Genomic DNA, 14,415 nt, shown 5'->3' with positions numbered 1-14,415 from the left:
ATAACAAAATATCAAAATTGCCGGACACTCCCCAAAGAATATCTGCACACACATATTGAATGAATTCACACTGGATCTTTGTGTGTTTTTCGCCCTGATTATCAGATGCTAATTCTAGCTACTGCCTACAACTACATAATACTTCTTGTACCTTGTTCAACACATGCACTAGCACAGAAAGTGGGCCTTGTACATCTCCTTATGTGCCCCTTAGAATTGCACACAAGAAGACCACTCTACAGCCAATGTCTTAGTAAATCTGCACCAAGTCCTTTCAGCAATCATGGTTTGTCCTAGGACATCAAAGTGTCTGAAATACAACATTCTGTCCAATCAGTTGTAATACTGTCAGAAAATACATGAATAGCAGTTGAGTATCTCTAAAATCATTTTGAAAGATAGGAGTCCATCGTCTGCAAGCTCCACTGGAAAAGGACCTTAAGTAGAAATCCATCATTTTTTTTTTTTTATTTATAGAGTATACACCACAGCAGATGTGTTGTCACACACATCACAGCAATAAATTTTCATGTGACGGCATTATTTTTATACATACAGAAAAATATATATCGCTGTGAACACAACTGCACGTATTACATTTCCAAGAATGTCTCTCTGCTAGCCAAAGGAAGTTAATCATGGATTTTAAGTTGGCATTGAAACATGCCAATATGGGCTGGCACATAAGAAACTAGAAATGTCGCTATGGCGACTGGTATGCCTCCGCCATAATGCATGATTCTCCTTATAGGTCTAGATAGTACATGTGGACAATGTGTGATTACATTTTCACAAAATTGGCAAGATATTAAAATGACAAGTTTGTCACAAATGTGTTGTATGTTCACCTTCCTCTACCTAGGTTTAATTAGATGAATAGGAGAGCATGTATTTGGGATTTAAGGATTTTAACTTGACTTTGACCCAGTCATACATTTATGCATTGGGGCAATTCCGCGGTTAGTAACGTTACATTTGAACAAATTTAGATATTTGTTTTTACTACAAAATTACCATTTATTCATTTCAAGTCAAAATTATGTCAAAAATATATTCATCCTTCCCATGTTTATGATACAGAAAAGAATGAATACGATCCAAGAAATATTAGAATTGCTATGGCAACTTAAAGGGCTGGTTAGTAACGTTACGAAAAAAGGACATGACAAAAAAATCAATGTCTTGTAACAAAAAGTGTGCAAAAATTCAAGTTATTTCAAACAAAGTGTTGCATTAATTTCAATTATTGCATCATGACAAATGTTCCTGCAAATTTTTTAGCAGTTCGATCGATGATTTTTTAGCTAGACCCCCAAAAGCATGGTTAGTAACGTTACGGTTAGTAACGTTACATTTGTCCGGAGTAATTCTGCAGGTCATTTCACCCTTTTGTAATTGACAAAATGTCACATGACTTCTGGAGTATTTAAATGTATTCATCTTTTACCCTTTAGCAAAGCTTGGAGGAAAAAATTTCAAAGGAACCCATTGTAATTTGCATTTAAGTGAATTTCAGCATCCCCAGTCCCACATGTACATTTTAGATGATGGTTTTAGATCTCGCAAAATCAATAAATACGAAAAATAAAATCTACTGAATTTGAAAGACCTTAATGATTAATGAACATCCATGGCATTAGTTGATACCTAAATCAAGGAGTAAGATAAAGAGGCACATTTCTTTTATCCATGTCATGTCCACCTAACTGCGGAATTGCCCATTGAGTAATTTTCAAGGTATGGAGAAAAAGCGCAATTTCAGTATTGAAAAGTAAATTGTTACCATTTTCATCTGGCCTTTGACCCTAAATCATAGGATAATCAATGTTAGGCAGAACATGCATAAATATGTAGTACGTTTCAAGATAACTTGAGCCACTTCCGAGATATGGAGGAAAAACTTAGTTCAGCACTTTCACTTGATCTTTGACCTTTTAACCTTTGAGGCAAAAACAAAAGAAAAAAAAAACTTTCCAGAGAATCTCTTTCAGGTTATACATGCATACAAGTACCAGTAAAAAAAATAATCCTGCTGGCATTGCATAAACATGAGGGAAATAGTAAAATTTTGAAGTGTTACCCTTGACCTTTGACCCCTGACCTTTGACCCCATTAACCCTAAATTTTCTAGATAATCACCGCCAGTTAGTACATATATACTACGTTCCATGAAGATACCTTGAACAATTTCCAAGGTACAGAGAAAAAAGGTGAAGTTTTAATATTTTTACTTGACCTTTTGACCTTTGACCTCATGACCAAAACTTTCACCAGAGAATCTTAATCGGGTAATACATGTATACATAAGTTTCAAGAAAATATCTTCACGCATTGCATAGATATCATGGAAATAGTGAAATTTTATGTATTTGACCTTGACCTTTTGACCTTTAGCATGTGCACCCAAAAGTTGATAGGCACAACTTCACCCCCTAATACACATACATGCCAAGTTTCATTAGGATACCTCAAAAGATTTTGATAGTTACCCTGTCCACAAAATTTATTACGGACGGACGTAAGGACGTAAGGACGGACGGACGGACGGACGGACGGACGGACGGACGGACAATCCGAAAACATAATGCCTCCGGCACCACTTCGTGGCGGAGGCATAAAAAGAAGGAACGATGAATAATCTGAATCACAATGAATTTAGAACAACCTACATGCCTACAAACATCCACGCAATGAAGAGAAATATTACACTAAACTGCAATATTCTCCTCCACTTCAGGGAATACGCAAGAACATTGTTCTACTTCCAACACATTTATGCTCTTCACAAGCTGCAATGACAAAACAAACACATCCACAATCTAAAATACTGACAAAGCATGTATTTGTCTTGGCTTTTCATACACCACAAGCACAAACTTCACTCCACCACAAGTATCGCATCGTGGACACTAATGCAAAATGTACCATTTTTGCAAGTCCCTCGCTCTCACACTGGGGTACATATGGGGACACCTGCCCCACATGTACACACACACACACACACACAAAAAAAAAAGGTAATGCTTGTATAAGTATGGTGTCTATTTGCTAGTTTTCCACAAATATCCCATTCATTGCACTTTTTGCTTGTTTGGCAAAAAAAAAGGAAATCAACAAAAAAATATGTCACTCTTCATGCAATTGTCAACCTCCAACAAACATGACGATACAACTTCACATACAAGTGATCTAATGAACTTCAAAGATATAATTACGTGTGAATACCATCTCCTGGTAAAGTATTCTCGTTAAGTATCTATCAGAAAATAAGTAATCTCCTACAACTTAGACCAAACTAAACGTGGGAGATAAGCCAGGCATCACTCCCGTCCCCTTCATTAAGAATGGAGAGCATCTAACAAATGATCACTGGTTAATACAGGAATTCCCCTTAGATGCCATTCTTCAGCAATAACAGAAATATTGCATTCACCATCCATCAAACCATAACTCTAGACTTAGAAAAAACACCAAAAAGATGTCTTTGAATATTTCAGAGACAGAAACCTTTATACACTGCAGTGCAAATTGGGCCTAATGTCACGGAACTTTGCTCATTAAACTTCACTTAATACCCTTGATGAAGAGGGAACTACAGATTGTTCTTTTTTCCTTCCCTTTTCTTCAGCAACTGAAACAACATCAACTTTATCTTACATAATCAACAAATGGAACAAACAAAATGAATCCACAACTCAGTGAATGGCAAGTTATGATAAAATATTGACAAATATCCTCAAAGTAACAAAATAATTTCTTCAACACTACACTCTTAATATTCACAAGATAAAAATGATATCATTCAATGGATGCATTTTTGGTTGCAGAACCTGAGTTTGTAAAGTACAGAAAAGACAGCGTATAGCTGGTACGTAGTAATACTCACTGGCAATACTTCAAAACTACAAGAGTACTCCATTCTTTAAACATACACATATAAAACAATAGTCATGTCCTTGTGTGCCTTGATTCCAGTGAAATGAAATATGCCAGATTAACTCCATGTACCACACACTTGTCTTGTCATACCTTGCTGTTGCTACAAAATACATTCAGACGGTGAAACAGACCTAATCATAAACACATGGACAATAATACCCACATCCCTTCTGAAAAGTGAAATGTCCTCTGCTAAATTATGTCACCCGGATGTGGAAAGACTATCAACAGCCTTGAATGCTTCTCTGGTATGTAGATTTGTTTTTGTTTTGCTTTCTTAATATTGCTCAAAGAGGTATGGTGAAATACATCCCATGAATACATCATTCTACTGGTCATTTCCATGGTGCAACACCTGCCCTTTATCAAACAGGCAAGTAGTTTCAGATTGTCATACCCCTATTAGTACATCCATACACACAGCAGTGGGTGAGATGACATACGCTGGGAGGTTACATGTCTTCTTCTTCTTCAGGGCGCAGAGCGTCTTGGAAGCCCAGGGAGAAGTTGGCGGCCAGTCGGAAGCGGGAGCGGCCACGGGCTAGGTCGCGTCGGGGCGAGGAGGCGGCCGAGGAGGGCAGCGAGCTGGCCTGACGGATGGGCCGCTCGCTGCCGTCCACGCTGAATGACATCGAGTGGGGGAGTGAGGCGGGGCTCGGGTAGGAGGCCGGGTTGAGCTGGGTGGGGGTGGGGCTGAGACCAAAGCCGATGCCACTGCCCTCCTGACCAGCCTTGTCTGGGAGAAGGTGGATGAGTTGCATCAGATCGATGTGCTCGAAGTTACCAGCTTGACCGCTGGATTGGCCAACCGCCTCTGCAAAGGGATAGACCCACAAGGAAAAGAAATAAAATACCATGGATGAAATAGTGCAGCATGTTATATATGTATATATATATCTATTTTTTGAAGGAATAGTTAAAAAATGTTTTGGGATTTGCAATGGCTTTACTGACAAGTCCTTTTCATGCATATCAAATTCCATATTTTACAGCCTCTGCTATCAAAATCATCCAGTGCGAATACAAAGTTAGCTGAGAAAAGACTGCTCAAATTTTCACGACATGGAATATCATATTGATCAGCTGACATCAAGACGAAGAATCCATAGATATTATCATCTATATAGGACGTTTTAGCGGCGCATTAAAAAACGCGTGTTGTTGTCCGCTCAGTTTTTACCGTTCAATATCAGAGCATATTTGACGAAACTCATAGGCCAACGCATTAATTCCCCATAGGCTACCATAGTTACATGTACTTGCCGTTCAAGCAAGATCACATCATATTCAATTCTGCCTTGTCTGTTGCACGAGCACTTGCTGAATGCACAAACGCTTGCTGCTAGTGTGCATCATTTTGTTACATTTCACAAGCACGCAAACATCTTGCTATGTGTAGTGTTGCTTGTTTCATACATGTTTTAGGGGCTTCCCCTTTTCAACGCTGGGATGTGACTGCCGAGTCAACTTCAAAGACGAGTAGAAGCCGGTAATTTTGTGCAGTTTATGCTTGCTCTACTTGATTGTATAGATGATAATAATTATATTGGATGGCCTTGATTCATGGGATACTATGGAATATTGCACTTGTTAGGGTCAATATTGCACTCATCTTCGATTTGTTCAATATTGGCCCTAACTCGTGCAATATTCCCTGATATTCCATTCATAGCCATCCAATATAATATAATTATACCATGGTTCATAAGTGAATGTGTTAATTATGTCTACTGCATATGTTTCCCTTCTCATTTGGCCATATAAGAGAATGCTTTGCCAATGATGGCTAACAAATAACAATCACGAAGCAAAAGCATGTAAACTGCAGAAAGGCATAGCTTGTAATAGTCCCACATACTTGTGTCTGTGGTGGGAGAAACAGTTCCATACAAGTGCAGATTTAATTTGACAGCATTATCTTCCACTTTCACTGACTGCTACTCAATGATTTGATATCACCCAAAAATGACCTCACAACTTTGAGAGTCGGAACTTTTAACTTCAAAGCCAGAACTTTAACTTTAGTCAGAATTTTCACCTCTCACAGGTGAAGGAAGCCCTTGCAGCTTTAGGTAGCTGGTAAGGAGGGCAAGTTTTGTATGACATGTTTGTTTCTCAGTTTGATGGCCTGTTTGATTCTGTACCAGCAAGACGATTCCCCATCCCTTACCCGGCAGTGAGTGACTGGGGCTGGTGAAGCTGATGAGATCCCTGGCAGGTGGTATCGGGGCTATGGATGGTTCCAGGAATGGTGCCTGGTCTCCCGAGGGTGTGGCCCCCTGGGTTAGAAGGTCCTCTGGACACGTGGGAGGGGAAGCCTTCATGAGATCCGACTCTGTGAGGGTAATCAAGAAGTACAGATTAAGGGTTTGGGGTGAATCTTGAAATGATTAAAAAACAACCACACCAACAGCACCATATCATATGATACACCTAGGAGAGTGATGAACTATAATGATGGGTACATGAGAGCTAAATAATGATATTTCGATGAAAACAAGAGCCCACTCTCATTTTTAGATGGTGTCAACACAACCATGTGGTGGTGTGGTGAATGATGTCTACATGCTGCTACCATCTCTAGTGAGTGGGAAGTTCAAGAGCAACTACATGAACTTACCGTATGATCATATTTAAGGCAGTATAGAGTACATGTGTAACGTACAATCTCAAGTGCATTTTACCTTAAGATCGTACCAGAGCAGAGCGGGCTCTGAAAAATTCGAACGAGCCCTTAGTTTGACTCGACGCGGTACCGCGACAATCAATATACACGTATTATACGAAACCATTATTGCATGATCACTAAGACATGAGAGCACTTTGGGGCGAGTAAGTCTCACAGTGTTAGTTATATGAAAGGTACTTCAACCTGAAACACAAACTAAGACAAGGAAACTCAGGGAAACTTTTGAGGTACCAAAACTTTATATTATCTTTAATGTCTGTCAAGAAATCAATGATTACGATCATACTATAATTGTTTCAAAATTTTTGGTTTGAAAAGGTTTGGTCTGTTTCCTAAAACTTTCTGATGTTCTTTTCAGTTTCATGGAGAATGTTACTACAGTACCTTACACAGCTACACCACTCCACTTGTTTACATGATCATCTGTGTAAAGCACGTTTAACTGATTCTATATGTCAAGTTATTATAGTTTACTTTTAGTCTTCTTACCATTTTTTATCTACTTGTCTATTGTAGGTTAGTGTCATTGTTCAGGTTTTTTCTCTGATTAACAGGGACAAATCATACAACAGGAAGGTTAGTAGGCAGAGAATTTCAGCAGTACTAATGAGGGGACAATCAGCAATTTGTCAGCCTTTCATGTTATGTTTGTTGCAACTTCAAATGATATACTATCCCCATTCGTATTTGGTGGTTAAGGATCTCAAGATACACTTTATTTCCATAGTAGTCAGCATCAGATCATGGAAACTTTTGAGTGTGTACAGCTTCCTACCATTTACTCAAACTGTGGGATTGGGGGGGGGGGGGGGAATGATAATAATGCACTGCACAGTTGTTTGAGGATACCAATCTGTTGGTGCATCCAGTTTATAACAGGATTTCCACAAGATTGAAGAATATTTCATCTTCTGCTTTAGAGACAAACCTGATGTTGAGTTGCTGGAAGAAGACTTTCTGCTATCCTTCTCACTATTGCTGGAAGAGGGTGCTGTGATGGAGGAAAGCAGTAAGATCATCTGTGACCGGCGACAACGGTTTCAGGCAAAAGTCGGGAATTTAGAAAATTAATTTTTTTCACTGAATCACATTGCCTATTTCCTAAGCTTTCCATTGATATCAAACACTTGTATTCTTCGGCACCATAAGTGGGCATAGAAAGAGAAATAAAATGGACTTTTCAAGTTGTTAGCCTGACACAATTGCGAGAAAACAGGCTTTGAAGATTCACCTCTTTCTCAAAGACAATGTCCGGTCGGCGATGCAAGGGGAGAATCACCCATCCGTACGATGGTGCCAATCGATGTTAAGCTCCGCCTCTAGCAACCACATCGCCTTCTGATTGGCTCACTGAGAGAGTCAAATTTCCCGGGCACCTTCCTCGGAGCTCAGCGTATGGAGCCAAAAAACAATGCGTTTCGCTCGGGTTTGTTTACAGTACGTCTTTCAAGATGGCGAATACGATAATTGCACGTATGGTGTACATGTACATTGTACATGTGTATGGTGCACGCATAATACGCAATGGCATCCACACGCCATGACCGTGTGCATGTAACAGGAGCGGTGGCGAATCCACACATTTACAAATCGCGTTTTCATTGTGGTTGATTTGTCTTTATCATAATTTTTATTACATGCACAAGTATACAAATTTGAGAATATCTAGTTTCCTTTTCACACGATTATGTCATGCTACATGATTTTTGTTTCACTTCCGTTGTCGAACATTGCGGTAGAATAGTTTGGATAGAAAGCCAAACGAAGGGCACGCACTACAGAGCGAGTGTATAATAAACCACTATAGCAAGAACAATGGAGCATGTAATCGTGCACGCGTGGACAAAGCATTCCACAAACGCTGGAACTGGTGTTTCCAAAAGCCGAATTATGTAAATGTATGCAACGCACCAGCCAATCGCATGCGAGACCCTGCGCCGTAGCAACACAGGGGATATTGGCGCGGCGTTCGAAAGAAGCTCGAAACTGACGAGTGCGATCCAACATAGGGTGCTTACAATTCCATTTTCTATAGGAAAAACTTAGTCTTATGCTATGAAATTTAGTGTAGATGTAGAAAACATATCACAGATTCGATTTCTGCAAAAAACCTAAATTGACAAAAATAATGGTCAAAATCTTTGTACCCCGCCTAGGAGGGAATTTGTTCTTGCGACTTTTGCCTGAAACCGTTGTCGCGGGTCACATATGTCACAATTCATATTCAGGGATTTGAATTTTGAAGATAAACCTACAAGGTGCAATAGCAGGCATTCTGGCAGAAACCCATGTTGCAATGACAAAGACTACAGAGGGTAATTCAATCTAATTCACTATCAAACATATCCACACAGCTGAATTTGATGATATAATGATTGGATATAAAATATATACTAGCACTGATTTCATATCAAATCTTGCCCCGCAAGCCCTCTAATTCCCCACATAATTGAATCTTTTTAAGCTTCCCATTTCACACTAATACCACATATGGCAATTATACCAATTTCGCATAAAATCTGATTTAACACAAGGCATCATAGGGAAGAAGTTTGGCAAGATGCAGAATAATTCTTCACGTTTGGTTGCAACCTTCTCTGAAAACACGAGGGAATCCATATGAACATGCTGAAATCTTAGCTTATAAATAATACATCATGACAGAAATCAAATGTGGTGTTTAAAACAGAAGTCTTCATCTAAACTTTACAGTGAGCCTTGTGTGCACTGGGAAAGATTTCAGAATGTCTCTTAGAAGGGCTTCTACCAATATTGCAGTTATCAGTGGTTTAGGGTGGTGTTGGCAACAAACCTGTTCCAGTGCTCTGTGATGCCTTGGTGTCCTCAGAAGATAGGGATGGATCCTGGTAGGTGTTGCCTCCACCTGAAACTACATCCAGAGAAAAGATGTGGTAATGAGATCTCAACTTCAGGGTAGAATGTCTCAGTCTCTACCTCACCCCCTACAACAATCCATCCCCCTAAAAACAACATGGAATGTTCTAATGCCGAGATGCATGATCTTTTCATAGAATTATTACGTGTCAGGTTTTCATCATGCTCCATGGACTGCACCTCGAGTCATATCAGTCTTACAGACTGTCATGTGTCAATGTCTGTCACATTCAATTCCAAATCTAGAGTATCACACACTCTCAGGAAATAATATGAAATCTGAAATATTTTCAGTTCACACCTCAGGTGTACTGTGAAGTCAAAAAGCAGTTCAAAACAACTCAAACAAATAACAATTGGAGTTTCCTCTGTAGCAGCATAGTGATGCCCACCATAAGTTTTTAAGGGCTCTTATCACCAAAGGGGCCTTGCACATCAGACTTTCTGATTACACATAAAATGTACATTTTTGTCAATTGATTATCAATACTGTATCTAACAGCAATCAAATTTCCCAAAACATGACTTCTACAGCTCCCATGAACTGTCTTGTGCTTACAAATGTAAGTTGTACTTAACTCTGCATCACTATTCTGGCAGTTGGTAAGAGGACTCGATACAGCCGGTGTTTGAATTAACATAAATCAAAGTCACGATGGTACATGAGGCTCACCATTACAGCATGGGTTGAGCATGATGGCCCGCTTGGACCCACGTCCCATCAGCGTGAGGACCCGCGGCACCGAGGAAATGAGCGCCGAGATCGTGGTCTGGCCGTAGTCGTAGGGCTGGAGCTCGCAGCCGTGAGTGGTCTGGTACCGGGCCACAAACGCCTGGAGGCTGAGGGTCTGGCTGGGTGCCCCCAGGAGCACGGCCCGAGCACTCCGGGCAAACTGGTAGGTTGGGGTCAACTCCACAGCAGGGTCATCGGACCACTCGTCCTTCACCTACAGCAGGAGGAAAAAACAATCAGTGTACAAACCAAACAGAGAAAGAATGAAGCTATTTTGATCCAGGAATTTGGGATTCTTATCGTAGAGTGACATTTCTACTGGACTGATATTGTGGGTGTATGAATTCTAGATAAAGTAAAGGTATTTAGATTCAGCAGTCTCAATGCTCAGACATTACAGTGGCAAACTGGAGGCAAACTGGAGAATAGTATGATGGCTCAGAGACAAAATATTCAGACTCTTATCCTTCAGCAATTAAATGTAGCCAGATAATGAAGATATTTCATGAAAAGCCATTTTCAGAGTGCAAAAACATGATTAAAGTCTCAATACACTATTGCAATTCTGTGTACCGACCTCATAGCCACTGATCCAGTTAACACATTCTTGTAGCGTGTTTTAAACACATCATTGTGGGCAGGTACTTGATCAAACTTGATAATCATAGTAATGATGATGATAATGATATTGACGATAATGATGATGACAACAATGACTATTATAATCATTATAGCAATACTAATGGAGGAGGAGGAGGACTAAAATAAAGATAATAAAAGCAATGATGGGATAATTATCCTCCTCCTCATCATCACCATGGAAACCGATGACTCACAGTGACAACATGATGGAGGGCCTTCATGAGGAGGGTGACACTGCTGAAGCCGTACTGTGTGGCCACCAGTTCCTGGCCCCACACCTGGGCGTAGCTCCGCTGGGCCTGCTCCACCAGTGCCCTACCCTGGGGTTCCAGGAGGAGCACCACCAGGATCTGCTGGGTGAGGTCGCTGAGGTGCTGGCGCTCCACGGAGCGCAGACGCTTGTCATCGTCCTCTGTGATGATCTGGAAGAGTGTAAAAAGAAAACCAAGCATAACCACTGGACTTGGCTAGTACTGGTGCAAGGGAGCATTCATTCAAAAAATCTAGAAAGAAAAGTACTGTACAAACACATGTACAAATATGCACAAACAAACACACACACACACACACACACACACATACAGATATGCACATACACAAGTACATACATTGTACTATATCGATATTACTACAATTCGTACAAGTTGATAACCGATCATTCTTACAGTTTTCAAAGGAATAAATGGTACTGGAAGAGATTAAGCTACTCTTGTGATTTCTGGGTAACGAATTATCGTATCCGGGCACTTACCCCCTGGGCAACTACCCTCCGGATAACTACCACCCGGATAATTACCCCCCAGGTCTATTCCCCCTTAGGGCAACTACCCCCCGGACAACTACCCTCCTAGGGCAATCACCCTCAAGGGCCATTACCCCCTAGGACAACTACCACCCGGTCATCTACCCTCCTAGGGCAACTACCCCCAAGGGCAATTACCCCTAGGACATCTACCCCCCGGATAACTACCCCCTGGGTAACTACCCCCTGGATGACTACCCCCCGGATAACTACCCCCCAGATAACTACCACCCGGATAACTACCCCCTGGATAACTACCCCCCGGATAACTACCCCCTGGATAACTACCCCCCGGAGAACTACCCCCTGGGTAACTACCCCCCGGAGATCTACCCCCCGGATAACTACCCCCCGGATAAGTACCCCCAGGATAACTACCCCCAGGATAACTACCACCCGGATAATTACTCCCCGGATAACTACCCCCAGGATAACTACCACCCGGATTACTCCCCCCCCCCCCCATTAACCATACCCCGAACCCCCCCTCCCCCCGCCCCTCCTGATACTTACCTACTGGACAACCCTCCCTCCCCGCCCCCCGAAAGTTACCACCCGTCGTATATTTTCCATAAGTTCATAACACCATATCAGAAGATGCACCTTTCTCTTACACTGTCATCACTCTTTTGGCTTGTCATTTATTTTCTACCGTTATAACACATGATAGACGATAAACATAAGAAAAGGAGAGTTGATTTCACTGCAATTCATATTCCCTTAACATTAGCGAGGGACTCTTCGATATAAAGCCATAATTTCTGATAGGATCCGGGCACGGTTTTATGAAAGTTATCAGTCCTGACAAGCTGTCAGTTCCACACAATTACCAATCGTTGTAGGTCGATCAAAGCAGGTCCATGGTAACAAGTCAGTGACTCGAGCTTATCAATCAAGCAGAACCCATGGTTTTATTGAAATTATTAGAGACTAACAAGATATCATAACTGGCAACTTTTATCAAAAGGTGCCCTAATCTGTCATGAGAGTAAAATTACAGCTTGTTTTACATACAAGTAGAATTGTGCTAGTTTTCAAATTAAATGTTCTCGACACTTTAAGAGGAAATCCAGTTCAAATATAAGTTAGTCTCATTAGAAAGAGTGAAATATTACGAGTTTAACGGTATTTCTTTTTTTTTTTTACAAAACACCCCTAGTTGTTAACGAAGTCTTTTGTCCTAGAGTTGTAGTTGACAGAATCCTTTTTACATTATAGGGCTGCTCTGTTTCATCCCGGCCATTTCAAGAGTATTTTTTTTCCTCAAAAAATTGAATCCTTCTTGGAATAACATGCTCTTTAATATTTCGTAAGGGGTTTCTAATTATCTCACCCAAAAGATGTTTAAAACCTGAAGTTAGGTCTCGACCAAAACTAGACGATATGAAAAAATGTTGGTTTTTTTTTTCAATTCAAATAGCAAACGTGTTCGAAAATAACAATGAGAGACGTAATTTTCTGGGGGAGAGTTATTGTAAGAGGGGTGATTGTTTGGAGCCTAATTTTAATAAGGAGTAATTGTCAAGGGAGGTAATGCTCTGCAGTGATCATACCAAGGAGGTGACAATCTCTTCCCACATCCTTGATATACTAGCTGTTAATATGCCCAATAATGCAGTAGGGCAATTCTGAAATGAGTGTTAACGGTATAACAGTAAAATAGTTACAAAATTGATGAAACAATGCAAAGAAAGCAAATTAAGACAGAGACGAAGTACACAAATAAAGATACAGTGCACTCCCGTTACAACGAACACGGTTATAACGAAATTTCGTTATAAGGAAGCAAAACTTCTGGTCCCAAAATTATCGCCATTAAAGTCTATGGTACAAAATTCGCTTATAACGAAGACGGTTATAACAAAATTTTCGTTATCACGAAGTCTTTTCTGAGCGCCACTGACAAAGAAAAACAAAAGAAATGCGCTCCGTTATAACGAAATGCGGATCGCATTCGAAAATGCGTAGCGGAACAAGCATTATTAAAGCGTCTCTGCATGAGCGAACGCATCATTGAATGTTCACTCCGTGTATCACGCAAAGTTTCCGAGGGGAACTTGCGTTGTTGAATAAAATAATTTGAATTCAGATAAGGTTTGTTTCATTGTTCCGAAGTCCTTTAATACAAAACACACAGATTCTGATACAACTAAATGTCCGTTAGTTCGGAAATGAAAGAGGGTTTGTTATTAAGCACATTTTGGCGTTATTCCAAAGGTTCGTTAATTCGATAATAAAATATGGTCCTTATTCTTATTCTTATACGGTTCGTTAGTCCGAAAATGATAGGAATTCAAAACGTTTGTTAATCGGAACATTACAAAAAGTATCGTTAATCCATGGTGGAAAAAGGAGAGTACACTAACAAAACTTAAGAATTGCAATCTTTATAATCGTTCTAAGATAAATAAATCTTCGAAATAACTAACCTTTCTCATTTTTTTTTTTCATTAACAAAATTTCTTCGGAATAACGAACCTTATTTCATTTTCGGATGAAAAAGCCTTCGGAACAACGGACTTTCTGACTAGTGAACCTTTTTCTTTTTTTGATTTATAAACCTTCAGAATGACGAACCTCATTTCATTTTCAGATCAACGAACCTTCGGAAAATGAACAATATATTATTTTGATCTAAATTATGAACTTTCGGAATAATGATTCTGCGGAAATGCGAACCTTCACATAAACAAACCATCGGAATCCCGGGAATGG

At 40.1% G+C, this 14,415-nt stretch overlaps 1 protein-coding gene across 1 annotated transcript in view; it reads right to left on the bottom strand.

Moving 5' to 3' along the window:
• Window positions 1-4,391: 4,391 nt before the first annotated feature.
• The window catches only part of LOC139710321 (meiosis regulator and mRNA stability factor 1-like), a 31,551-nt gene continuing 21,527 nt past the window's right edge, over window positions 4,392-14,415 (bottom strand). The window contains exons 21-26 of the mRNA XM_071622237.1: window positions 11,093-11,320; window positions 10,197-10,470; window positions 9,441-9,518; window positions 7,557-7,619; window positions 6,110-6,274; window positions 4,392-4,753 (exon numbers count right to left, since the gene is read on the bottom strand). Coding sequence (XP_071478338.1) covers window positions 4,392-4,753; window positions 6,110-6,274; window positions 7,557-7,619; window positions 9,441-9,518; window positions 10,197-10,470; window positions 11,093-11,320 — 1,170 coding nt within the window. The remainder of the gene's footprint in view (window positions 4,754-6,109; window positions 6,275-7,556; window positions 7,620-9,440; window positions 9,519-10,196; window positions 10,471-11,092; window positions 11,321-14,415) is intronic.

Source organism: Diadema antillarum, unplaced genomic scaffold (assembly GCF_040938485.1).
Source record: "Diadema antillarum isolate AM-2024a unplaced genomic scaffold, OU_Dant_1.0 seq00001521_RagTag, whole genome shotgun sequence".
Classification (NCBI taxonomy): domain Eukaryota; kingdom Metazoa; phylum Echinodermata; class Echinoidea; order Diadematoida; family Diadematidae; genus Diadema; species Diadema antillarum.
Note: the sequence above shows the minus strand (reverse complement) of the source record. Positions and strands in the feature narration are given on the sequence as shown.